This window comes from Lemur catta, chromosome 6, assembly GCF_020740605.2.
Source record: "Lemur catta isolate mLemCat1 chromosome 6, mLemCat1.pri, whole genome shotgun sequence".
Classification (NCBI taxonomy): domain Eukaryota; kingdom Metazoa; phylum Chordata; class Mammalia; order Primates; family Lemuridae; genus Lemur; species Lemur catta.
Genome location: NC_059133.1, coordinates 8,980,454 through 9,005,162, shown reverse-complemented (window position 1 = coordinate 9,005,162; position 24,709 = coordinate 8,980,454). Strand labels below are relative to the sequence as shown.

Genomic DNA, 24,709 nt, shown 5'->3' with positions numbered 1-24,709 from the left:
GCAGCCACCAGGTCCTGTGGCTGGCCCTTTGGAGCTTTGTGGCACAGCAGCTCTGAGCTAGACCTGAATGCATTGTCTGTAAGGGGAAACACCTTCTAAGTTCCAAAAATAAATAGACACATGGCAAGAGTCCCCATTCTGAGGTTGAGATCAGCTCTGACCTTTCAAGGGTGTCAGGAGAAATTTTAGAGTTATCAAAGTATGTTAAAATCCTTTTTTAAAAAGGGACTCTGTGATTTTCCTTCATAATCACCACCCAGGCACCAGGTACCCCTCCCCAGGAATAAAATCTATTTCATGCTCAGCAGACAGAAACCATTCAGAAACAGACTCAGCAATAGATCCCTCACCCGCTTTGTAACGTAAGATTTGGCAATCCTGAATTCTGTGCCTTTGCAGGAATACTGTGATTTTCTTTGTCTCTGGACTGCAGATGAATGGAAGAAGAGAAAGAAATGAGTATCCACAAGGTCTGTCCGTGGCTGTGCAGTAATTATAACTGTGATTTTTCATTCAGCCTGAGCTGCCAGATGACATACTACTAGTCTCATAGATCCCAACTGTGTTGCTGACTTATTAAGACTCCCTGATCTGGTGAGGCCGCTTGGTCCAGAGAAATGGCAGGGAGGAGTAGACAAACTGTGGCTTTAGGTTAAGTTACTCCCCGCCCCGCAAGCCTGTTTCCTCATCTACAAACTAAATTGGATGGTACCTAACCCCCAGGTAGGGGTGTTATAAAAATTTAACAATGGAGTTTGATGAAAGCACCTGATGTCACATAGTGTCACATAGTAGGTGGTCTCTAAATGGTACTGTCCCTCCCTCCTTCCTTGCCCAATGTCGAGAAGTCAGATTTAAGGCTCCTTCAGAATAAGATAAAAATATCCTCATCTGAAACTCTGGATTCCTACTCAATTACATTTTAGATACTAAAAAACCTAAACTCCATGAAAACACCATCAAGGCTACAAAAAATGATTTTTGCCTCTGTCTCCCGGGCTGGCGTGACTTTTCTCTCTTAAAGCCTTCTTCTCCAACTCAAATCTCTCAATTTCCTTCAAAAACCAGAAAAAAAAAATGGAGCATTAGGGATTAATGCAAAGCCTGGAGGAGGGGTGGGGTCAGGGACTAGGCCTCTTTTGCTGCTGCACGAAAGGCCTAAAGCCAAGTTTGTGGCCTTGTTGTCTTCCCCCTAGGTGGTAGGACCCAGTGGCCATCAATGTCACTGACATCATCCCCTTGAGTGTCACCACCAACACATCCCCCACCCCCCACCTCCACCCTCTCAAACTACCCTTTCTGCTGGCTACACCTCTGAGGAGTACAGGACTTGGAACAGGGTTCCAATCACAGCCCCCCAGGGTTACAAGCTATTGTTTAACCTCTCTGTAAAAGGGGGATACCTACCTTCCAGGTCCTTATAAGGATGAGAGATAAAGTATCTAGTGTATTTAAAAACACTAGCACAGAGGCTATCAGATAGGACCTGTTCAATAAGGGGTAGCTATTACCATTAATCGTCATACCCTTGACCTTTCAAGAGAGACTTCTCTTGATCTCTGACTCCTCCCCAACCCCCCACCCTCTAACTCCCTGAAAAGGAAAGAAAGAAAAATGCATTTTTCTTGTGCAGTGACCCACAAGTTGTATCAGTTGTCAACCAAGAGTCTAGCAATGTGCTGGGATAACAAAAAAAGTATGATTTGGTGTTCTTGCCCTTAGGGGACTTGCAATCTTATTTGGAGAGCCAAATTAACACACATGGAACAATTAAGTGCTAACTTGCTGCATTTAAGATTCAAACAAGTGAGATCAGTATGGGCTGGAGTAGCCACAGAGGACTGCCTGGAAGAGGTGAGCATGGGTGTTGTGGACACATGATGAGGCATCAGTTTCCTCAGCTTGATAAACTGTGAAATGCCTCTCCAGGCTTCCCCCACCTTTCTCCTGAATCAGCACTCCCCAGTCCACTGGATATGTGTGCAGGGGTGTGTGTATGTGTGTGTGTAGGGGTCACATTGGTAAGTCCACGTATTAACATTGTTGCTCCAGTTAAGTGAGATAAGGCACAGTGAATGAACTGGATGGGTGTGTGTCAATGGAGCAATATGAAAATGTCTCTGATCCTTACCAGGTGTCACTGTAGCAGATATTGTATGACTCGGAAGGATGAATAAGATATGAACAGAAAAAGAGGAGGAAGGATTGTTGAATGTTGGAAGAAGAGCAAGTTTTAGGAGAAAGATGATGAAATCAGCATTGGGCTGAGTTTGTGTTTGAGATGACAGCAGGACCCACAAGTAGGGCTGTCCCCTGGGAAGGCAACTCCCAGACCTGGCTACTGAACAGCATCATTTGGGACTTATTCAAATATACAGATTCTTGGGCCCTCGTATCAGAGATGCTTATTCCGTAGGTCTGTGTTGGGTACTGAGTTGTTTATGTATTTATTGTGGCTCCTGAACAGTTCTCTACTTCAATTTTAAAAACCAATAAATAACTTTCATGGTATAAAATCAAATAGTAGGGTCAAAAATCTCCCTCCTACCCCTTGTGCAATTCCCATCCCCACAGGCAACTAAGCTAGTTCCTGGCATAACCTTCAGAGACGTCCAACCTGTCGAAACGGGAGCATGCCAGACACACTTCTGCATCTTGCTCTTTTCTCCCACTTACTATCTGAGAGCTCTCTTAGTTTTTAAAAAGCGCTCAGGAGAGTCTGATGATTAGCTAGGGATAAGTATCACTGCTCTAGGTAGCTAGAAATAGGACACTGAAATACAGGTGAGAAACTAGAATTTGTGAATGTATCATACATTCCACAAACATTTCCTGAGCGCCTACTAAAAGCCAAATGCTGTGCCAGATGTTGAAGATGTAACAGTCAACACTGTCCCTGCCCTCCAAGGGCTCACAGACTGGTGGGGAAGAAGCCGGTAATGACAAGGTGGTTGGTGCTGCCATGGGGAGGGACAGGATGCCAGGAGAATGCCCAGAAGGGGTGCCTGCATGAGTCTTGAAGTTGAGGGTTCAGGGCAGACCTTTCCAGAGGTAGTGACGTACAGGCTGGGAGCTGAAGTGAACGGCAAGGCTGTGATGGTGGGCAAACTAGTAAGTCTGGAAAGAAGAGCTAAGCAAGATTCATGGGAACCTAGAGGGAAACCTACTAGAGGGCCTAGAGGGAAACCCCCACTTAGGGGATGGGAGGAGCGGGTAGAAACAGGACACAGCCTGAGACCTGGGCATCAGACTCAGAGGTCTGACCTCAGCAGACCTCACTCAGAATGAGATGGATCATTCGTTCGTTTTGCACATCTATTAAGCACTTCTTATGCACCAGGTGCTAGGTGCCATCTATTCTACCAAGGCAGGAAGATGCTAGAGAAACCAGTCTGGCTATAGGTGCTGATTGGGGAAAGTGGCCACACAGTCAAGGCATGGTGTATAAAGAGCATGGCAAATTGTCCAACAGAGGGTGGACAAGGTAGCCCAGGGATGGGTACTGCTGGCAGCAGGCAGTTGGCTTCTGACAGAGGAACAGGAAGGACAGGCAAGGGGTCCCTTTCTCTAGCTCACGTGGGGGCCCAAGGTTGCTCCTGACAACCCTATCCTGGTTCTGACTGGCAATGATGAACACCCAAGGAACTATGCCAATGCTGGGCAGTCTTGAAAAGCCACCAGATCCTGCTTCTGGGAGGGTAAGTTCATTCTTTTTCCTAGTTTTAAAAATTATTATTTAAAAAATCACAGAAGTGACATAGATGTGCATTCTTGTCTTAAAATATCCAAATATTACAGAAGTATATGGAGTAAAAAAATTTACCACCTTCCATCCCACCCCCCCTCTCCAGAGCTGACTCTGAGAACCATTGGCATGTATCTGTCCAGACTTCTTTCCTACACATTTATACACATATCATGTCTTGTTATGAGCCAGGCATTTCTCTAAGCCCTGCACTAAGGGCTTGTGTGAGTTTTAATTAATCTAACTCCTGCAACATTATGAGGCAGTACCAGAAAGGTTATTGCCTTTCACTGGAAACTGAGACTCAAAGGTTAATTTACCCAATGTCACAATGCAAAAGAACAGTTGAGTGGAATTGAAACTCTGACAGTCTTACTCTAGAGCCTGTGCTTCCAGTGATATATCATCTCCTACAGATAAACGAACATGTACACACATATTAATAGAACGCTTTTTAACTTACATGGAATCATTCCAAATAATGTGAGTATATATTTTCCTTTCATTCACAATTTAATTCTAAGTGTTGCTTAGTGGTGGCGTAGGAGAGACTGAAGCTAGTGGTCTCTCTCCTAAAACATTCGCAGATGAGCTCAAGATACAAGTACAGAAATATTCACATGTTTGCTATGGTGAAAATAGCACTGAAATATTTATTAATAGGGAATATTTACATAAACTATGCCATAAGCAAACTATAGAATATTATGCTGCCACTGAAAGAATGGGGTAGGTCAATAGTTCTGACTCTGAAAAAAATCTCCAAGAGATATTTACGCCAAAAATAAACAAGTACATGAATGAATAAATAAGAGAAAACAAAAGCAGGTGACAAAATGATATTTATGGTATGATCCCGCTTATGTTAAAAAAGAGAAAACAATAACTTAAAGGTATGTGTTGTGCATTTCTAAATGTATTTTAAAAATTCTGAAAGGATACATGCCATGCAATTAGCGATGGTTGCTTCCAGGGAGGGAAATGGGGCTTGGGAGACGTAACTTTCATTTTTTACTTATATACTTGTAGCTTGTTTGAATATTTTAGAATAAGCACACGCTATCTTGCTATTTAAATTTTAAAAGATAAAAGAAAAAGACTGACTCAAGAGCTCAACTGACCCCAAAAGTCGGTACTAGATAAGTTGTGCTGAAGGTGAAGCTAAAAACCATGGAGGCAAATCACAAGGTCAAGACCTGGGGGTAGAGGAAGTAGGCAGAAAGCAAAATGCCAAGTGGGAAGGGGTGAGAAGGTTTAGGTGGAGTGAACTGGCAGGAGGTAAAAGGGGGCTAAAGACAGACCAAAGAAGCAGAGGAAAAAAAAAAAAAAGAAGCAGAGGAACATAATGGGAGGGTGAGAAAGGGGAGGAGAGAAGGGGAGGGGCAAGGAGAGGAGAGGGAGGAGAATGGGAAGGGGAGAGGAGGAAGGGGGGAGGAGGAAGAGGAGGATTGGGAGAGCCAGGAAAGCACAGTGGACTGAGGATCGGACTAAGGGAAACTGACAGACAAGGCCTTCCTCTCAATCTACAGAACTGCACTGCCAACAAACGACTTAGGTTTTAATATAGTCTGAGTCCCTCGCATTGTGTCTGGAGACAGAGACTAACAGATGAGTGAAGCAGGCCAGATTAAGACTATGATGGCAGCTAACACAGGAACAGTAGTGCAGCGGGGAATGTGGTGAGCTGTAGAGCTCACGCCCTGATAAAGTGAGCCCTGCTCGTCTGCTCCGTCTGGCGGCTGCCACGTGCAAGTGCAGACCCTGGCAGAAGACTGCTTGGGCCAGCTGGTGCAGACCAATGGAAACACATGGGCAGCATCGACCTGGCCCACAGACTGCCAGTGGGAGATCTCTAGGGTAGAGGAAAAACCTGCAGCATAGGGAGTGAACTTGCCCTCGGCACACAGGATCTCCCACCAAAGAGTAAATCATCATAATCCTCCTCCTCACAGCCACCATGTGCGGGCTGACGCAGGTGAACTGGGCCTGTCCAGTCTGAGCAGTGTGTGGAATTGAGCCCCCAAACATGTACCCAAGACTGTTGAGGAACAGGTCCTTAGGGGTAACTCGTTGGCTGGTTGGCACTGCTTTCTTGCTCTCATTTTTAAATCTCTCTCCATATTTTGGAGAGTTTTAGATTTATGCCTCGGATTTCTTAAATGTAGTTAAAAATAAAAATCAACTACACACTGTTGTCTAAACCCAAGATAGCCAAAGATACTTACAGATAGATGATTCATGCCAATGTTCTCCCATCTTCTGGGGGCTGTGCTACACAATTGCTACTTGTGTAACCTTTAGAACTCCTGCCTCCCAACACCAAGCTGTGTGTGTGTGTGTGTGTGTGTGTGTGTGTGTGTGTGTGTGTGTGTGTGTGTGTGTGTGTGTGTGTGCGCGCGCGCGCGCGCACACATGCACTTAAGGATTATTGGAGGGATTGTTTTATTTATTTAATATTTATTTTTTTATAAAAGTGAATCAAAATTAACCTTCTGACTTCTAGTTTCTGGTCCCACATGTAAGGAGCTCAAAAGTCACCATTCTGTCCTAACAACAAGTAAAAAACAGAACAAACTGAAAATCAACAACTCTTCTTAGATCTTTCAGAAAAGTGAGGTCACAGGGCAAACTGCTACCCAAAAACTGGAGAGACAGACAGGCAGATGTGGAGAAACACAACTTACAGGAGAAGAAACCACAAGCAGAAACTTCCACAGGAACCAGCACGAAAACCTAATGAATTGCTGGAGGCTCAGTGCAGACAATCTGAGAGCTAAAAACTCCAAGAGTCACAAAAATTAACTGAAAGCAGATCACAATCCTAAATGTAAAACGCAAACTATAAAACCCCTGGAAGATAACATAGGAGAAAACCTAGATGACCTTGGTTTTAATGATGACTTTTTAGGTATGATACTAAAGGGACAATCCATGAAAGAAGGAATTGATACACTGGATTTCATTAAAATTAAAAATATTCCTGTGTGAAAGAAACTGTCAAGAGAATCAAGTGAAAAAACACAGACTGGGTGAAAATATTTCCCAAAGACATATCCAGTAAAGGATTATGTTATCCAAAATATACACAATGCTCTTGAAACTTAACAATAAGAAAACAACCCAATTTAAAAAGGGCCAAAGACCTGAACAGACACCTCACCAAAAAAGATATGAAGATGGCAAATAAGCATAAGAAAAGATGCTCCATATCATATGTCATCAGGGAAATGAGATATCGCTACACACCTACCAGAATGGCCAAAATCTGGAAAACGGACAACAGCAAATGCTGGTGAGGATGTGGAGCAACAGGAACTCTCTCTCATTCAATGCTGAGGGAATGTGCAAAATCGTACAGCCACTTTGGAAGAGAATTTGGCAGTTTCTTACAAAAGTAAACATATTCTTACACAATCCAGCAATCGTGCTTCTAGGTATTTACATAAATGAAGTGAAAATTTGCATCCACGCAAAAACCTGCACGCAGATGCTTATAGCAGCTTATTCCTAACTGCTAAAACTTGGAAGTAACCAAAATGCCCTTGAGTAGGTGAGTGGATAAATAAACTGTGGTACATCCAGACAATAGAATATTATTCCACTTCAATAAGAAGAAATGAGCTATCAAGCCATAAAAAAACATGGAGGAAACTTCAATGTGTATTACTAAGTGAAAGAAGCCAGTCTTAAAAGGCCATATACTGTATGATTCCAACCATATGACATTCTGGAAAAGGAAAACCTATGGAGACAGTAAAAAGATCAGTGTTTGCCAGGGGTTAGGAGGTAGAAAGAGATGAACAGGCAGAGCACAGAGGATTTTTAGGGGAGTGAAACAAACTCACAGGATGTACAACACCAGGAGTGAACCCTAATGTAAACTATGGACTTCGGGTGATTAGGATGTGTCAGTAATCACCCAAATGTACCATGTTCATTGATTGTAACAAACGTGCCGCTGTGGTGCAGAATGGTGCTGGTGGGGGAGGTTGCGCATGTGTGGATGCAGGGTGTGTATGGGAAAACGCTGTACTTGCCACTCAATTTTGCTGTGAACTTAAAACTGCTCTAAAAAAATAAAGGTCATTGATTTTTTTAAAAAATTAACTTTGAATCCTCAATTGTGTACACGTGTTTTCAAATACATGGAGGGCCCCAGGGCACTGCAACACCTTGATGATCCCAGCCCTTCCTCCTGGAAAGCCTTGCCTCGGATACCACACCCGTAACTCACCAGGCTGTTGGCCAGTGGGTTGAAAGTCAGGTCTATTTCCCCAATCGTTTTGTTCACCTGGTGCACGGAGCCAATGAGGCACGCTGGGCGGTGAGTCTGCTAAGGGAAACGAACTCTCCGGGTGGTGGGCACACACGCAACAGGGTGGGGCTTGCCTGGCGAGGATGACAGCCCTTTCTGTGCTGCCTCTCCATTTCATAATTTTCTTTGCAAACTTTCCCACCTCTTTATGCCATCACCTTAACAACTCTGCTAGGATTTGGGGAGATTTCCTCCCAGTATTTTTTACATATGTACTTTTTTACATAATTATAATCTCAGTGTATCCTTGTTTTACTACTCCGACTTCTCTTCCACTCATTATTATGAGCATTTTCCACATGGCTAAACAATCTTCATAATAATCATTTTTAAACGACATTATACTATCCTATTTAGAGGATACACCTTAATATACTTAACTGTTTCTTGGCTATTGAATATTTAAGTTGCTTACACTTTTTTGCAAGTATAAATGGTACTGTGATGCACATGGTCACATAGAGAGCTGTTTCCATATTTTTGAATATTTCTTTAAGAGAGATTTCAGGTGAGGAATGATTAGGTCAGAGAGTATCTCGACCTTGTTTATCACTGTGGAAATCTGCTCAGTTCTATGGTCCGTGTTGTTGCCCTCTCAACGTTTGCATTTCTCTCTGCCTTAGTCTCAACTGATGGATGATACATCCTTTGTAAAAGCCCCATAATCCCATCACCTCTCATTCCCTTCACATACAGCAAGGTTCACTCTTACTTCCATTACCTTTAAGTGTTCTTATAAACTGGAGGATCCTTGAAAAATGAAGACGCCAAGAGGGGACATGACAAATCACAGAAAGTGAAATGGATCATTAGGTGGGGAGGAGTGTGGGATTAAGAAGAAAGAGGGGGCATTAGAAAGAGGCCCAGCAAAGTCACACCCTAAAGCAGATTCAGATGGAATCATACTTTAACTCATCTTAAGAAAGGCTCCTGAGAGGCGTGGAAGGTGAGGGTGCCGAGAGATACATGCGGACTGGCTGGTGGCAGCATGATTGAAAGGTAAATGAGCTCTAGATGAGAGGGAAAGGCTAGGGTTATTTATTACCTGAGAGGGTTATTTGTTGGACAAGCTCTAAGGTACTCCAGAGAGGGGGTTCTGCGACCCTGGGATACAACTCAGGGTCAGAAGTGAGATGAAGATGAATGAAGACAGGGCCAGGGAAGGAAGATGCTGGTGGAGCCTGGATGATGCCAGGAGGGGCAAACTCTGGGCCCAGGTAGAAGGGCTGGTAGGTGGGAAGAGGCAAGGACAAGGTCAACAGGAGTAAAAAAAAGAAAAAGCTGGATCTTACATTCATCTGTCTGAGGGCAGAGGGCTGAACCATGACTTCTTAGTTGCTATCAATCAATAACATCTGTAACTATAATTCTTTGGAAGGTAGAAGAGAAAGGAGGTGACAAAAAATGAGCTATTTTTCTCTTCTTCCCTCTCTTAACAAAGACTTCCAGTACTTCTTCCTTTTGGGCTCTTTCTGATTACATTAGTAAAAAAAACTTAAGTCAAACAATCTTTCATGGTCTCAAATTCTTTTAGAAGATAGGTAGGGCTTAAGTAATGGAAAAAAATTAATGAATGTAAAAGGGACGAGCTAATAAGTAATGTGTCTTATAGACTTGAGCACTGATGACATCTCTGTAGCATGACTCAAATTAGGTATATTTGGTCTGTCAGTGACACCATTGGAAGGATACGGGGCGGATTGTCCTCTGAATCCTTCCTCACAGTGCTCTGCGTTGCGTGCCAGGCAATGAAAGAGAAGGCCAGGTCTTCATCCACTGGTGTCACTGGTAAGGCGGTGATGTTGATGATCTCCATCTTCCTGAAACAATTCACTGTCCAACTTCTTGTAAAGTGACAAACAAAAAATTTCCACTTTTAAAAGCCTCTCATTTTCCACGCCAATCTTGTTCTCTGTTCAATCAGTCTCCTGGAAGTCACAAATAGCATAGAACTAACTCAGAAAACACAAGAGGAAAAGACCAAACACACTCACTTGTTAAGCAGGACTGATGACGAAGCACATGTCCCATACTTACGTGGGGAATAAAGGCTTTGTCTGAGAAGCCCATTCTTAACTAAGGATTTCCAGGTATGTGAACTTGTTCTTTCAACCTGCTGATGCCTGCCTCTCCCCCTCTTCCATGATGACAATTGTTCTTGTTTTATTATAAAAATAAAGAAATTAGGCCAAGCAAAGTGGCTCTGGCCTATAATCCTAGCACTCTGGGAGGCCAAGGCGGGAGGATTGCTTGAGGTCAGGAGTTTGAGACCTGCCTGAGCAAGAGAGAGACCCCTGTCTTTACAAAAAATAGAAAAATTAGCTGGATGCAATGGCATACACCTATACTTTCAGCTACTTAGGAGGCTGAAACAGGAGGATCACTTGAGCCTTGAGCCCAGGAGTTTGAGGCTGCAGTGAGCTATGATCACACCACTGCACTCTAGGCTGGCCAACAGAGTGAGACCTTGTCTAAAAAAAAAAAAAGGAAACTAGAGTGCTGAAAAGGCCACCCAGCAAGTCAGCTCCCAAACTAGAAATGAAAACAAATCTCTTTGCCTCTCCGAGACTCAACTGTAAAAGTAAGACATTTGGATTAGGTGACCATTTCCAGCTTGTAGATGCTACGACTCCAGGATGCTGGGTCCATCTCCTCAGCATGAGGCTCCTGATCTACCTGAGGCTTTCTGCTCCCTCTCAGAAAACAGGCCCCAACACTACTCTTCCTCCCTGGCTCTAGAACACTTTTGCCTGCCTGCTCTCCTGAGTCCTTGCTTATTGGCTAGGAGCCCATCACTCCATTTGTGAGCCTTCGTGTCCAGAGCCTAGTGCTATAGGTCTGGTTACAATAAAGTAAAAGACTTGGATCCTGCCCTCGAGAAGCTCAAACATAATGGAAGGAGAGAGAAAAGGTTGAGTTTGGCAGAAAAATGGACTGAGGTGCCCTTTCACCACACTCTTCTTCTCTCTCTGCCATTCAAGCCTTTGCTCCACCCTTTTCTCCCCAGCCATGCGTCCTCTATGCCTGATGCACTGAACTTCTTCCTGGTCCCAGACCATGCCATGCTCCTTGTGCCTCTATGCCTTTGCAGATGCTGTTCCCATTATTTGACTAAGCCCAGGTGATACATCTTTTGGAAAATCTAGAATTATTCCAGGCCATTAGTATCATGTACCATCAGTACAAAGCCCAGGGCTCTGCTTTCATCTCTCTACTACAGGATTTACAATATTGAACTGGGATGATTTGCTTCTACATCTTTTTCCATTAGGTAAATTTCTCCTTAGGGATTAGGTTCACTCAATATTTGATTCCTTTTAGACTCACTCACCACATTTCCTTCTAGTCCGAAGAGGCTATCTATCTTGGGCTGTCCCAAGTCAGCTGGATTGTAGGAAGCGCTGGCCAGAGCCCAGGTTGATGCTATTTCCTGCCCACGGCTCCTGGCCATTCGCCATACAGGCAAAGAGGAGGGAGTAAAAAGGCAGCAGGTGCATTTTAGGCCTTCCCACTTCCCTCCCACCCACTTGCCAGCATACCTGGAAAACTGCAATACGTTCTCTGAGAAGCCAGGCTTAGGGCGACTGTGTCAAGAAGCCTCTTGCTTTGGTTTAACATCACTGCTCATGCCTAATGAGTAATAGGAGAATTTGACTATCATGATTCCTAAGAAAAATGGTTAAAATACACACTCTGTTCCCTTCAGAATTTTTCATCATATTATTTTAGGATAAGTATTCTTTGAAACATGCTAAGTTTTTACCACCATTACTTGGGGAAAAAAAGAGAAGCTGGGAGAAAACTAGCTTCACTGAATGTCTGCCCTGTGGCAAGCACTGTGCTGTGCGCTCGGGGCAGATGAGTGGAAGAAGAATAAACTTTCTGCCCTTATGGAGCACACATTCTGGCAGTAGAAATTTGAGTGTCCGCTTTTTAAAGTTAACATGTTTGCGCATGTAAAAACAATGCTGACTTTAGACTCCCACAGATTTTTGTTCAGTTTGACCTTCAGTCATTCAATGACTATTTACTGAGTAACTACTGCAAGCCAGCAGCATGCTTCTACTGGGGCAGGATGGTGAGCTAAACCAGACTTGATTCCTGCCCTAATGGGGCTTACATGTACTGGGCGAGACAGGCAGTAATCAAACAATGACATAAATAATTATAAATTATAATTATGAATTATAACTGTCACCAATCAATGACATAAATAATTATAAATTATAATTGTGAATTACAACTGTCACCACTGCTTCGAAGGGAGGCACATAGCACTGAGATGACATACTAGTGTGTTTTGACCTAGTCAAGGAGGTCAAGGAGCTGAAGGAAGAGCAAAAGTTAATTATATAAAGGGGAGGGGAAGTACTGTACCATCCAAGCAGAAGGGAGTAAGGCTGGAAAGGTAGCAAGAGGCTACACCTGCGCTGTCCATCGCAGTAGCCACTAGCCACATGTGACAATTGAGCCCCTGGAATTTGGTCAGTGTGACTGAAGAAGTAAAATTTTAACTTTAATTAAAACTTGGAGGAGTGTAAATTTAAAAATACTGAATATATGTTGAAATAATAATATTTTGGACATATAGAGTTAAAATATTCAAATTAATTCACTTTTGTTTTGACTTTAAAAAAATGTGGCTACTAGAAGATTCTAAATTACATATGTGGCCTGCTTTATGTTTCTACTGGACAGTGCTGGGCTACACCGTGCAGATTTCTTTCTAGGACATGGAAATCTTCACTCTCTAATGTATAGTGTCGTTGGAAAGAGAATTGCTCTTGGAGCGGGAGTCCCTTGGGTCCTGTCCCTTATTGGATGGATGACCTGGGACACTCATTAGGCAGCCAGCAAATACCCCTCGAATGGGCTGCGTTTCTTCATTTATCAAACGGAACCAATAATACACGCTGCTAGGACTTGAGGAGATCTGGAGCTGATTCTCCAGTGCTCTGCCTCTTGCTCACTGTGCGACCTTGAAACAGTCCTGGGTCTCTTTCCCTTGCTTGCAGAAGCCGGCTGCGAGTCAGGGGTGGTGAGGGGCAGGGCTGCCCTGAGTCCGCGCGCTGCCGGAGGCGGTCACTGCCCGTCTGTCTTACCTGAAAGCATCGGCGGAATTTGACGAACCCGGGGCCAGTTCCACCACTGGTCCTCCAGGGGACCCCGCAAAGTTCTGGATGGGCACCCGACACCCGTTGCCCCACATCCACCAGGAAGGGCGCCCTTTGCTTTGTGGTCGGGGAGGAAGAGGAGCGGAGTGGGGAGAGGCCCATTTTGCTACTGTGAGTCCAGGAGTTCTCCAGGCAACGCTGGGCGCGGTCACCACTTTCCCCTTTCCCATAACAAAGGAACCGTCGCGAGCCACTGAGGTGTCTGTCTCCTAGACGCCGTTACCACGGTGACCGCCGCCGCTGTGGGCCTGGGGACCAGACCAATGTGTTCGTGTGGAGGGTGCAGTTCCTCCTCCTGGCCTATAACGTGGGGCATGTGAATGTCCCCAGAAGACATTTCCATTGTATGAGGTATGTAATACGCAGAGGGGAGTTCCTCAGAGTTTACGGTCCTTTGCGCAGGCTCGTGTTGGGGACCCCGCCGCACCGGGTTCCCCCTGTGTCCTCGGTGGCAGAGGCCGGGGCGGGGCTGCGCGTGCGCACAGCGGGCGGGGGGGGGGGGCGGCGAGCCGCGGTCGCGGCGGGTGACCCGGACCCTGGTAGGGTCTTCAGTGGGGGTCTCGAGTGCGCTTGGACCCCATCTTCTGGGACGCGTCAGGTACGTCTCCGAGTCTGGTGTCGCCGGGCAGCGAGGCCTGGGCTCACCTGAGGGCCCGAGGAGGGTGGACGCCCGGGCCTCCCCCGGAGAGAGGCGGCAGGAGGGCGCCGCGACGCGGGCGGAGGCCGGGTCCATCCGAGGCGCGTCGCCGCCCTCCTCTAAGTGGGTTTTTGGGCTTGTAAATTGGGGCGGTAATTCCTCCCCGTTAATCCGCCGTGAAGGCGATTAAATGAGATCGTGAGTGTGAACGTTTGTGCACAACCGTTACCTGAGTCCTACCGCCCTGGTGGCCATGTACCTGCGAGACTCTTAACTCTTTGGGGGACACGGATCCCTTTGAGAATCTGATGAAAGCCAAAGATTACTCCTTTACCTTCTTGTTAGAATTAAAATAAGAGAATGTATTTTATGTCCTGTTGCAAACGGGAAAGCTTTGCACATGATTAGTAATTAGTATCATTATCTGTAGATGGGGACACACTTACTTGATCTACTTCCCAGGGTCGTCGTGAGGATCCGATGCCACTGCTTTTTATAAACACTAAAGAATTATGACGTCCGGTGAGCTGGGTACCATAATTATTCCTGATTTTAAATAAAGAAGCCGAGGCCCAGGGGCATAAATGCTGGGGTCCCACAGGGGGTGAGCCGCAGAGTGATGATTGGGAACCAAGCCCTCTCCCTTCGCTTCCTTTGTACTGGGCCCTCTCTCCCAGGGAGTTTCACTAGAAAGAAGGCTGCCTTGGGCCAAGGGGACAGCTTGTACCTCAGGCCCACACTGATGCCCCACAATACCCCAGCATCTCAGCCAGAGTTGTTTGTAGATTATTAAATCTGACTTAAAAGGAATCTAATCCAGACCTTTCCTCATCTGTAATATGTGGAAGACAGTTATTGGCTTAAGAGCTATGAGAATTAGGTCATGAGTGAGGTGCCCCCAGTTAAAACCTGGAGAAATAAACAACTTGGCCAAGGTTTAGTAAGCAACTAAGGGACAGAACAGGCCTGGAACCTGATCGGTTGCGTTCAGGTGATGTGCTCAGGCATAGTGCTTTTAGCACAGTGGGGGGACTTGGCAAGAACAACTTGGCTTATTTTTCCCTCTTCAGATGTCTTTAGATGGTTGGTGTACTAGGGGCTGCTTAACTGTGTTTTATTCATAAGTAATACATGAATATATTCTCAGTGTAATAACTCATTAAATCCAGAGTATATTCCTTTACTATAATTTTATATTATATTGTACCACATGAAATTGCCACTATCGAGCATTCTTTAACCGATAAAATGGCAATTTCATTCAAGTCAATCATTCTACTCCTCTTCCCAGATTTAACTACTAGGAGCAGTTTGGTGTATCCTTGCAGATCTTTTTCTGGGTTCTTTTTTGTTTGTTTTTTATACATGCATATATTCTTGCTTTTATTTTTATTTTGTGTTCTCATACAAGATTATATTATATACATTGTTCTTCAACTTGCTTTCTTAGTGTTAAAGTGTGTTGGAGGTTTTTCAGGTCAGTCCATACACAGCTATCTCGCTGTCCTTAATTGCTGTTTACTATTTTATTATACGAATGTGCCACAATTTATTTGGCTGCACCAATAATTGGTAGACATTTTGGATTGTTTCTTTTTCTTCACTGTTATCAACAATAGAGAATATTTGTTTATGTCCAAGTCTTTCTGAAGGGTAAAATTTTAGAAGTAGATTTGCTGTCCCAAAAACATGCATATTTAAAATTTTACCAGGTTTTGCCCAATTGCCCTTGAAAGAATTATAGCATCTTATGTTTCCACCAACAGTAAATGAAAGTCTTTTTCTTCACACCCTCACCAGCAATGGGCAGTATTCATTCATCTTTTTAATTTTTAATTTTTGCTAGTATGATAGATGAAAATTTATCCTTTCATGATGTGCCACACGTTATTATTTTTCTCTCATGTGTTATTAATATAAGGATAATTTTATATATATATATATATATACACACACACACACACCTTTAACTAACTGACCGTGGCTGTGCACCTTGGTAAAATTGGTTAGTTTCTATAAGCCCTAGTTTTCTTATCTCTAATATGGATAGGAAAATACCTACCTCTCAGGGTTGCTGCAAGGAATGAAAAAATATATGAAGTGCCCAGCATTGGGCCTGACCCATAGCGGATACACAGGAAGTGATACTAGTTAGTTTTTGTTAGTTAGTTATGTTTTGTGCCCTTTTCTTCTTTAAGGTCTTTCCTCCTGGATATTCCTCATATTTTATTCTTGTTCTGCCCTCTACAGACATAAGATTAATGATTTCTCTTCTTCCAGTCTCTTTTCTCCAGCAGAAACAATATCAGGGCCTTCCAGCGTCCAACTGTTTTGGACAGTGGACATAGTTTCAACCCCCATCAACATCTTGGTCCATACCCCTATCCCCTCCACTACTAAACGGGGTGGGTGCATTCTGGTTTGTCCAAGTCCTAAAGTATTGTGCCCAGGCCCAAATGCTATCCCCTAGGTTGCTGGTTTACAGTTGTTTTTATTTATTTATTTATTTTTACAGGCCAAAAGTGCTATATACAATTGTTTTTAATTACAAACACATACCTACCAGTAAAACTGTCATGACCACACACCCCAAAATCTTTATTTTTATTTATTTATTTATAAATTGTATATACATATATTGCTGTATTGTGTATTATGAAACTTCCAAAGAAGCTTCTAAACTTTTATCATAAGTTTAGTGAAATTAATTTCTACCTTGATGAAAACAGCATAGTAGTTTTCATGTTCTTATTGGATGCACATCTTGCTGATTGTAATGATTTCTACTGTGAATTATCTTTTAATGATAGTTGATATAAAACCTTGTTTTTTTTTTGTTTTTTGTTTTTTGTTTTTTTTTGAGACAAAGTCTCGCTTTGTTGCCCGGGCCAGAGTGAGTGCCGTGGCATCAGCCTTGCTCACAGCAACCTCAAACTCCTGGGCCTAAGCGATCCTACTGCCTCAGCCTCCCGAGTAGCTAGGACCACAGGCATGTGCCACCATGCCCGGCTAATTTTTTTTCTATATGTATTTTAGTTGGCCAGATAATTTCTTTCTATTTTTAGTAGAGACGGGGTCTCACTCTTGCTGGTCTTGAACTCCTGACCTCGAGTGATCCACCCACCTCGGCCTCCCAGAGTGCTAGGATTACAGGCGTGAGCCACCGTGCCCGGCCAAAACCTTGTTTTAAATAGTCTTGAAAAGACCCCCTTTGACATTTTTGGCCAGTTTCTTTATTTTTATTTCACAATGTGGTGAAGGAAGACTTTATACCTAGGAGGAGGAAAAATGAGAGTTCTGCTTTTTCTTTTTGTTTACTGGTGCTTTTATTGTTGTTATCATGAGTCTACAGTTTCTCAGAAGCAATATTTTTAAGCTACTATGTGTGCCATAAATTAAAATTGAGTAATATACAGGAAAAAATGAACCCTAGTCCATGTCTCACACCGTATACAAAAATTAATTCCAGATGAATTATGGACCCAAATGTGACAGGTAAAACAATAAAATTACCAGAAGTTAACATAAAATAAATCATCATGGCCTTGGGGCAGGCAAAAATTTTTAAATGTGACACAAAACACTAATTATTAAAAAAATAATAAATTGGGTTTCATTAAAATTAAGAACTTCATTGATCAAAAGAAACCAATAAGGGGCCAGGTCCAGTGGCTTATGCCTATAATCCCATCACTCTGGGAGCCTGAGGCCGGAGGATTGCCTGAGGCCAAGAGTTCAAGATCAGCCCGGGCAATAAAGCAAGACCTTGTCTCTTCAAAAAATTTAAAAATTAGCTGGGCACAGTGGCACACACCTGTAGTCCCAGCTACTTTGGAGGCTAAGGCAGGAAGATTGGCTTGATCCCAGGAGTTCTGGGCTGCAGTGAGCTATGATTGATTGTACCACTGCACTCCAGGTTAGGTGACAAAGTGAGACCCTGTCTCCAAGAAAAAAAGAAAAAAAAAAAAACTCAAAGGAAACCAATAAGCAAAAAAAGAAAAAAAAAAAAAGATTGGGAGAAGATGTTTTCAGTACTGTATATATATGTTACAAAGGACTTGTATCCAGCAGTGTATAAAAAACCCTTACAAATCAATAAGAAAATGACAGACAACCCAATAGAAAAATGGCAAAAGACTTAAGTAAGCATGTCACAAAAGAGAATATCCATATATGTCCAAGGAGTAAAGGAGTATATGAAAAGGTGCTCAATTTAATTAGTTACTGAGAAAAAGCAAATTAAACAATGCAATACCACTGCATACCTGCCAGAATGGGTAAAATGAAAAAGAGAAAATGCCAGATATTGACAAAGATCTCTTGTACACTGCAGGTAGGAGTATAAACTGGTACAAGCACTTTGGAAAACGATTTGACAATATCTATTAAAGCTAAATATATGAATACTCTGAATCAATAATTCTACCACTAAGTGTGGAACTAGAAAAGTATACATATGTGTACAGAAATCCATGTCCAAGCATATTCTTAGCAGCACTATTTTTGATAGTTAAAAACTAGAAACAGTCCAAATGTTCATTATCTATAGACAAATGAATTTTGATGTGTTCACACAGTGGAATATTATATAGCAACAAACTACAACTACACACAACAACATGGATAAATCTCACAAACATGATGTTGAATGTAAGAAGCCAGGCGCAAAAGAGGCCATACCATATGAGTCCATGTATGTAAAGTTGTTGGATGAGGCTTATGGGATGCTGAAATGTTCTGTATCCTGATCTGGAAGGTGGTTGTGTGTGTGTGTGTGTGTGTGTGTGTGTGTGTGTGTGTAGTTAAAACTCACCAAGCCTTACACTGATGTTTTGTAGACTTTTCTGTATTTATATTATCTTTAAATAAAAAGTTTGCTTCTCCCTACTGTTCCTCTCCCCAAAATCTGGGTGATATCAGTAAATCTGCTTAACTAGGCCTATGAGAATTGCAATAAGTTACAATATGCTGAATGCAAATGTACAGGATCAAGGTGCCATTGTCACCTCTGCCATGTTGTGAACCTACCTCTTTGTTAGGACACCTCACCTCCCATACCAGACAGGTGGCCTTTTGACATATGGACCAAGTGAGGGTCACTATTATCAGTCTGGAAGTGAACTATACGTATAGCTTTATTTCTTTAAAATCGAGTATATGCAGAGGCTGTTGCTCCAAGTGTGATTCTTACCAGTGTACAGGAATAAGTAGAGATTGCATGCCTTGCTCTAGACTATAAAGCTGGTGATGCCAACTTATGACAAACTTACCTGTTAACACAAACTGTAGGGCCACACATTCCTGGGTTCAAATACTGGCTCTCACTTAAGATCTTAGTGTTTCTAAACCTCATCTGTCAAATGGAGAGAATAAGGGGAGCTAGTCAGAGGGTGGTTGTAAGAGTTAAATGAGATATCGCGTGCAAAGATCTTTGCACATCTTGAGCATTCAACACATGGGAGGTTTTTACCAGGTGTCTTAATCTGTTTTCTGCTGGTATAACAGAATACCACAGACTGGGTAATTTATAAAGAAGAAGTTTAATTGGCCTATGGTTCTGGAGGCTGGGAAGTCCAAGAGCATGGCACTGGTATTTGGTGAGGGTCATCCATGGCAGAAGGCATCACATGGCGAGCATGTGCACGAGACAGAGGGAATGGCTGCCGAACTTATCCTTTTATCGAGAGCCCACTCCCGAGCAACTAATGTACTCCCATGATAATGGTATTAATCCATTCACAGAGCTCTCAATGGCCCAGTCACCTTTTAAAGCTCCCACCTTTTAATAGCATTCACAATGGCAATTAAATTTCAACATGAGTTTTGGCAAGCATTTTTAAACCATAGCACCAGGATCATTAATAGCAACATGATAAAATATGTTTTCATAGTTTGAGGACAATGGCATAAAGTCACTGATCCAACTATTTGTACCTCTGACTTTTTCTGACCCTAGGAGAAGGGAGCATTGGCCTTTCCTTCATTAGGCCAAAGATGCCTCTGTTTGGGAATACATTCAGTCCGAAAAAGACGCCTCCTCGGAAGTCTGCTTCTCTCTCCAACCTGCATTCCGTGAGTGTCAGTACTGGGCTCAGCCTGGTGTGAGTGTGACAAGTGCTACGCCTGGTCTCTGAGTGGAAAGTGTGCTCCTCCAGAGGCATTGTCATAGGAGGGCATCCTTTCAATTCATATCCTTGCTATTGCTAAGAGCATTTTGGAACTCCTATATAGGAATTATTGTCAGAGCTTATCCAAGAACCTAATAAGACAGTCAATTTCATTATGATTTTTGGCTCCAAAGAATATCATCCAATTTGATGTCCACTTATTCCCAAGACTTGGCCAGGAATTGATTTTAGTCATGTTTAAGAATCAAATTCGTTCTCAAAGGATGATGGTTTGCCACCATTTATGGCATTCAAATGGATATGTCACAGCTCCTAAAACAGTTGAGATGTTCTAAAAATTTTGGGAGCAATGACAATAGCATTGGATTAAATGATAACTTTCCAAAGCAACTTACTACCCACTTGAATGGATAAGCTCTATGAGTTTAAAAAATTATATTACATAAAGTCAGAACTCATGGAAATCACTTTCTATTCCCAGCTGTGAGATGCTTCCCCTCCATCCGCGACAGACCCCATATACACAATCACCCTCACTTTTTTGCTGAAGTCTTCTGAGCATCTGTGACCAAATACTGGGTTCTAATCTCTACCGTAATCCTATTATCTGTTGCTGGCTGTCACACACCAAAAAGTGAGGTACCCTGGATCTCTATCTGACCTTTTCCTGCAAAGCTGGTCCTTTACAGGTGAATAGGGTAGAACAGCCAGGCTGTTAGGCTGAGCATTAAGCCCAGCTTTTGGATCATGGGGTCCATTGTCCCAGTCCCCAGTTAAACTCGTGGTCGGGGAGCCCCACTGGCCAGGGCTGGGTGTCCTGTGCAGCAGGCCAGCGTAGGCCCGGGGGTCCCAGTTTCTGGGGCTCTCAGGCCTTGAGGCTCCCTTTCCTCCCTGCCATGTATCAAATGAGTGAACAATATTTAATAGCACAACAAAGTGACTATAGTCAACAATATGTTATGGAATACTTTAAAATAACTAAAAGAGTGGAATTGGAATGTTCCTAACACAAAGAAATGATAAATGCTTGAGGCAATGGATACCCCAATTACCCTGATTGGATTATTATACACTGTATGCCTGTATCAAATTAACACATGTACCCCATGTGTTTATACAACTATTATGTACCTATAATAATTAAAAATAAAAATTAAAAAAATGCAGATGTACCTGGCAGTCTCTCTGGACAGCCTCTCTGAACCCCACGATGTTAAGAGCAGCAGCATGCTTACATGACATCCGTCTCTGACTGTGACATGGAGTCAGTACTCTTAGCAGTGTTTTACACATGCTGACAGGCATGAAAAGCTGTGGTAGGGACGAAGTCCCCCATTATCACAGGATAATGTCCCAGTTAGTGACAGTGGCACAAAAGGCCTGTCACAATGTTGTCCCAGCTCTCCTCCCTGCCTGTGCCCTCTACACACCTTATGCTACAGCCACCCAAGCTTCATGTGAGCCTCCTTTGTACATGCTATTCCGTCTGTCTAGAATGTTCTTCCCTGTTCATTAATTCAAGAGCTATTAATTGATAACTCTCTGTGTGCCAGGCACTCTTCTTAGCACTGGGTATACAGAAGCGGATTAAGGCAAGGACAGGAAAACTCACATCTCTGCTTTCATGGAGCAAATATTTTAACAGGGAAGGGTATAGAAAATAAGTTTGTATCAGATGGTGATAAGTTCTGTGGAGCAAAACTAAGCGTAGGCTTGGGGTAGAGAATGGCCAGGTGGTGGGAATGGGGTTGTCATTTTAAATAGGAAGGTCAAGGGAGGCCTGAGAAAGGGACACTTAGGCACATACCTGAAGGACTCCTCCTGTCCAGCTGCTCTTGAGGCAGAGCTAGTCATAGTGATCACTGAATACCCAGCACCTAGTCCTGACTCAGGGTGGGTGCTCAGTGAGTTGTATATAAACATATAAACTGTACTGTCACACATTAATAAGCAAGTGCTACTACTAATTGAGTGTTAGAATTTTATGTCTTTTCCATGACACAGGTAGCTTCATATGAAGCAAGTGATATCTTAGGGGCTTATGACATTGAAAAGAGATTTTTCACTTTATTAAAGATTTACAGTTGGATTCTTTAAACTGTTACGTGTCTAGTAGATACAAAATAATTCAACTTACAAATTTCAGCATATATAGCTTTTTTGGAAAACATCTAATGTGTAAAGCATCTAATGTACATTTATTCTCTCTTGTAATTTAAAAATTTTTTGTACATTATTTGATTTTCTGGCCTTTTAAAAAAAATCATTAAAGCTGCCTGGTAATGATCACATAAAAGAAATGAGTTGTTGGGGTCACAGAGTTAGTGGAAGAGGAGCTGGGACTAGGTTCCATACTCTGCGGCCTGCTGAAGCTGTCACACGGTGTCTTGCCCACAGTTGGATCGTTCAACCCGGGAGGTGGAGCTGGGCCTTGACTACGGAACCCCCACTATGAACCTGACAGGGCAAAGCCTGAAGTTTGAAAATGGCCAGTGGATAGCAGGTGGGCTGCATTTCCTACCGTTTTGTCAAACAAGATTCTAGAAGGAAACCCCTTTCTACTGGTTTAACCATTGGTTCTGTCCTTCCCCCAGAGATGGGGATTAGTGGAGGTGTGGACCGGAGGGAGGCTCAGCGCCTTCGCAGGCGGAACCAGCAGTTGGAAGAAGAGAACAATCTCCTGCGGCTGAAAGTGGACATCCTGCTAGACATGGTGAGGCAGGTAATGGGAAAGGGATGCCTAGGTTCTCCTGGGTGGCTCCACCTCGTGTCATTTAATCCAACAGGCGTCTCCTTAACGCCAGTGTGCCCAGGTACATTGCTTTGTGTGCACAGACACACACAAAAGAGACACAGTCCCCACCCCTTAAGGGCTCACAGTCTAGAGGGGGAGATGGACAATCAACATGATTACAGTGCCTGTGGCAAGGGCAAAAGTTAGAGTCTGTTCTGGGTCTGGCATAGGATGAGAGAGAGAGAGAGAGAGATTAGGTAATCTTGTCAAGTCAGGAGAGCTTCACAGAGGAAGGGATATTTGAGCTGAATGCATAAGAATAACAGCAGGAACTGAGGTTGGGACGAAGACATTCCAGGAAAAGGGAACAGCCTGCTCATTGCTTGGAGGTGTCACATACCAAGTGGGCCTCAATCAGTAGCCGGCACAGACCTGCTGAGGGGCTGCCACTGCGTTGGCACCAGTTGTCTGCTGTTAAGAACCAGCAGTATGTTGGGTCTAGAGAGCACGTGAAAGAGGATCGAGAGGAGGCACACGCTGAGGGTGTAAGAGCGGAACAGCCTGGGTTTCTTGCCCAGCCGCTCTGTGGCTTAGTCTCTTCAGCAATGAAATGGGCATAATATAGTAGTAGTGTCTAACTTGTAGTGCATTAGTGCAAGGAAAGCACCTGGCAGAGTGCATCACTCAGGAAATGTAGCCCTTATTTCCCAGAAAGCTGACCCGTACTTTACAGAGCTGATGTCTCTCTGTCCCTATCGTGAGTGTCTCCCACCTTCTACTCTAAAGTTCATTAAAAGATCCTGATGAGGAGAGTGGCATTCTTTTTCAAGCATTTTTTTCCCTAAGTTGCCATTATGTGAGCTACAAAAGCAACTTAATCTCTAATCCCGTAGCCTTAGAGTCACCAATATCTGTCTTTTTCATCCTTTGAGGCCTGCTGTCCTTCACACAGGGAGTCCCATGCCATCATAGGTGACAGATTGTTGACAGAGTGGATTGTGAATATTCTCCAAGTACTTGTGGTCCTGGCTTATCTTGTCAGGGTTCCCACCGTGGAGGCAGCAGTGTCAGAGAAATGCAGGGGCTCTTCCTCAGTGCATAGGGCTGGCCTTGACAACCCAGAGCATAGCCCAGAAGTGCCATTCGTAACAGCCTGCTGCTTTACTTTCAGCTTTCAGAGACCACTGCTGAATCCCACCTAATGGAGAAGGAACTGGATGAACTGAAGAGTGTCAGCCGGAGGAGAAAATGAAGGCCTCAGAGACTGTTGTTAGGAGAGCAGGGAGAAAGCCACTGGTCGGGGAAGGGTAGCGTGTGGCTGAGCAGATTTTTTTTTTTCTTTTAGCCAAACTAGTATATTGAGACGTGTGAGAGAGTATCATATAGTGGAGCCAACAGGCACTGGCACCCTGCTCTGGCAGTAGGAAGGTGACGAGTGATGGAGGATACAAAGATTCCAGGCCAGAGCAATGCACGGCCTCGGGATGCCAGGCCGTAAACCAGGCCTCAGGGAGGCCTTGGGCGATGGTAAGCCTTTTGGTGCTTTCTACACACATAGGCAGACAAGGGCACGTGGCCCAAAATCACCCTCTTGGACAGGCACTGTTGGGAGCAGCAGCTGGAGTTCATCGTCTCATCCCCTTAGGCTGGTATCTGTGGTGTGGCACCAGCTCTAAAGAGCCCTATATCAGGGGGTCTCAGAACCAAGAGTGTCTCTCTTGGTTCTCTGCCCCTCCGGTGACTCTCTCCCTGCCTTGGAAGAATACTTGCTCCCCTAATCCACCACCTCCTTTGGCTTCAGCCTTCCATGGCAACACTATGTTTTTGTGCTACTTTCCTGTTTACACTACTTTTTTATTAAATGATGTTAAATAATGTCTCTGTGGCCAAAATGACTGAAAAAGGCAGCATGAGTTCCTCAAGAAGTAAATGGAGCATGGAGTCTAAGTTTCTATTGCTCCATCAAAACACAGAAC

The 24,709-nt window shown here is 43.6% G+C and overlaps 2 protein-coding genes across 12 annotated transcripts in view; one reads left to right on the top strand and one right to left on the bottom strand.

Moving 5' to 3' along the window:
* The window catches only part of FAM227A (family with sequence similarity 227 member A), a 78,029-nt gene extending 64,602 nt beyond the window's left edge, over positions 1–13,427 (bottom strand). For 6 of the 7 annotated variants that reach the window (XR_006735674.1, XR_006735675.1, XM_045552859.1 and 3 more), the window contains exons 1-4: positions 13,163–13,427; positions 11,600–11,690; positions 9,753–9,988; positions 7,980–8,062 (exon numbers count right to left, since the gene is read on the bottom strand). Coding sequence is in view for 4 of the 7 variants with exons in the window: in XM_045552859.1 (XP_045408815.1) it covers positions 7,980–8,062; positions 9,753–9,876 (207 nt within the window). In the remaining 3 variants the exon portion in view is untranslated. Of the gene's footprint in view, positions 1–350; positions 428–7,979; positions 8,063–9,752; positions 9,989–11,599; positions 11,691–13,162 lie in introns of those variants that run through there. The other variant, XM_045552861.1, reaches the window with a different exon arrangement.
* A 308-nt stretch (positions 13,428–13,735) lies between these two features.
* Positions 13,736–24,610, top strand: CBY1 (chibby family member 1, beta catenin antagonist). 5 transcript variants are annotated; one of them, XM_045552856.1, is made up of 5 exons: positions 13,736–13,832; positions 19,828–19,943; positions 22,397–22,502; positions 22,594–22,712; positions 23,905–24,610. In XM_045552856.1, the coding sequence occupies exons 2-5, from the start codon at positions 19,866–19,868 to the stop codon at positions 23,983–23,985; spliced, it is 384 nt and encodes a 127-aa protein (XP_045408812.1). In that variant the 5' UTR covers positions 13,736–13,832; positions 19,828–19,865; the 3' UTR covers positions 23,986–24,610. The 5 variants fall into 5 exon arrangements, with proteins under 5 accessions (XP_045408812.1, XP_045408810.1, XP_045408811.1 ...); XM_045552854.1 differs by having other exon boundaries at positions 22,594–22,721; XM_045552855.1 differs by lacking the exon at positions 13,736–13,832 and adding an exon at positions 14,318–14,393 and having other exon boundaries at positions 22,594–22,717.
* Positions 24,611–24,709: the final 99 nt, after the last annotated feature.

Coding starts and splice junctions, on each gene's coding strand:
- CBY1 (XM_045552852.1), top strand. Junction 19,944..22,396: donor CTCTCTCCAACCTGCATTCC/GTGAGTGTCAGT, acceptor TCTTGCCCACAG/TTGGATCGTTCAACCCGGGA. Junction 22,503..22,593: donor AAATGGCCAGTGGATAGCAG/GTGGGCTGCATT, acceptor TCCTTCCCCCAG/AGATGGGGATTAGTGGAGGT.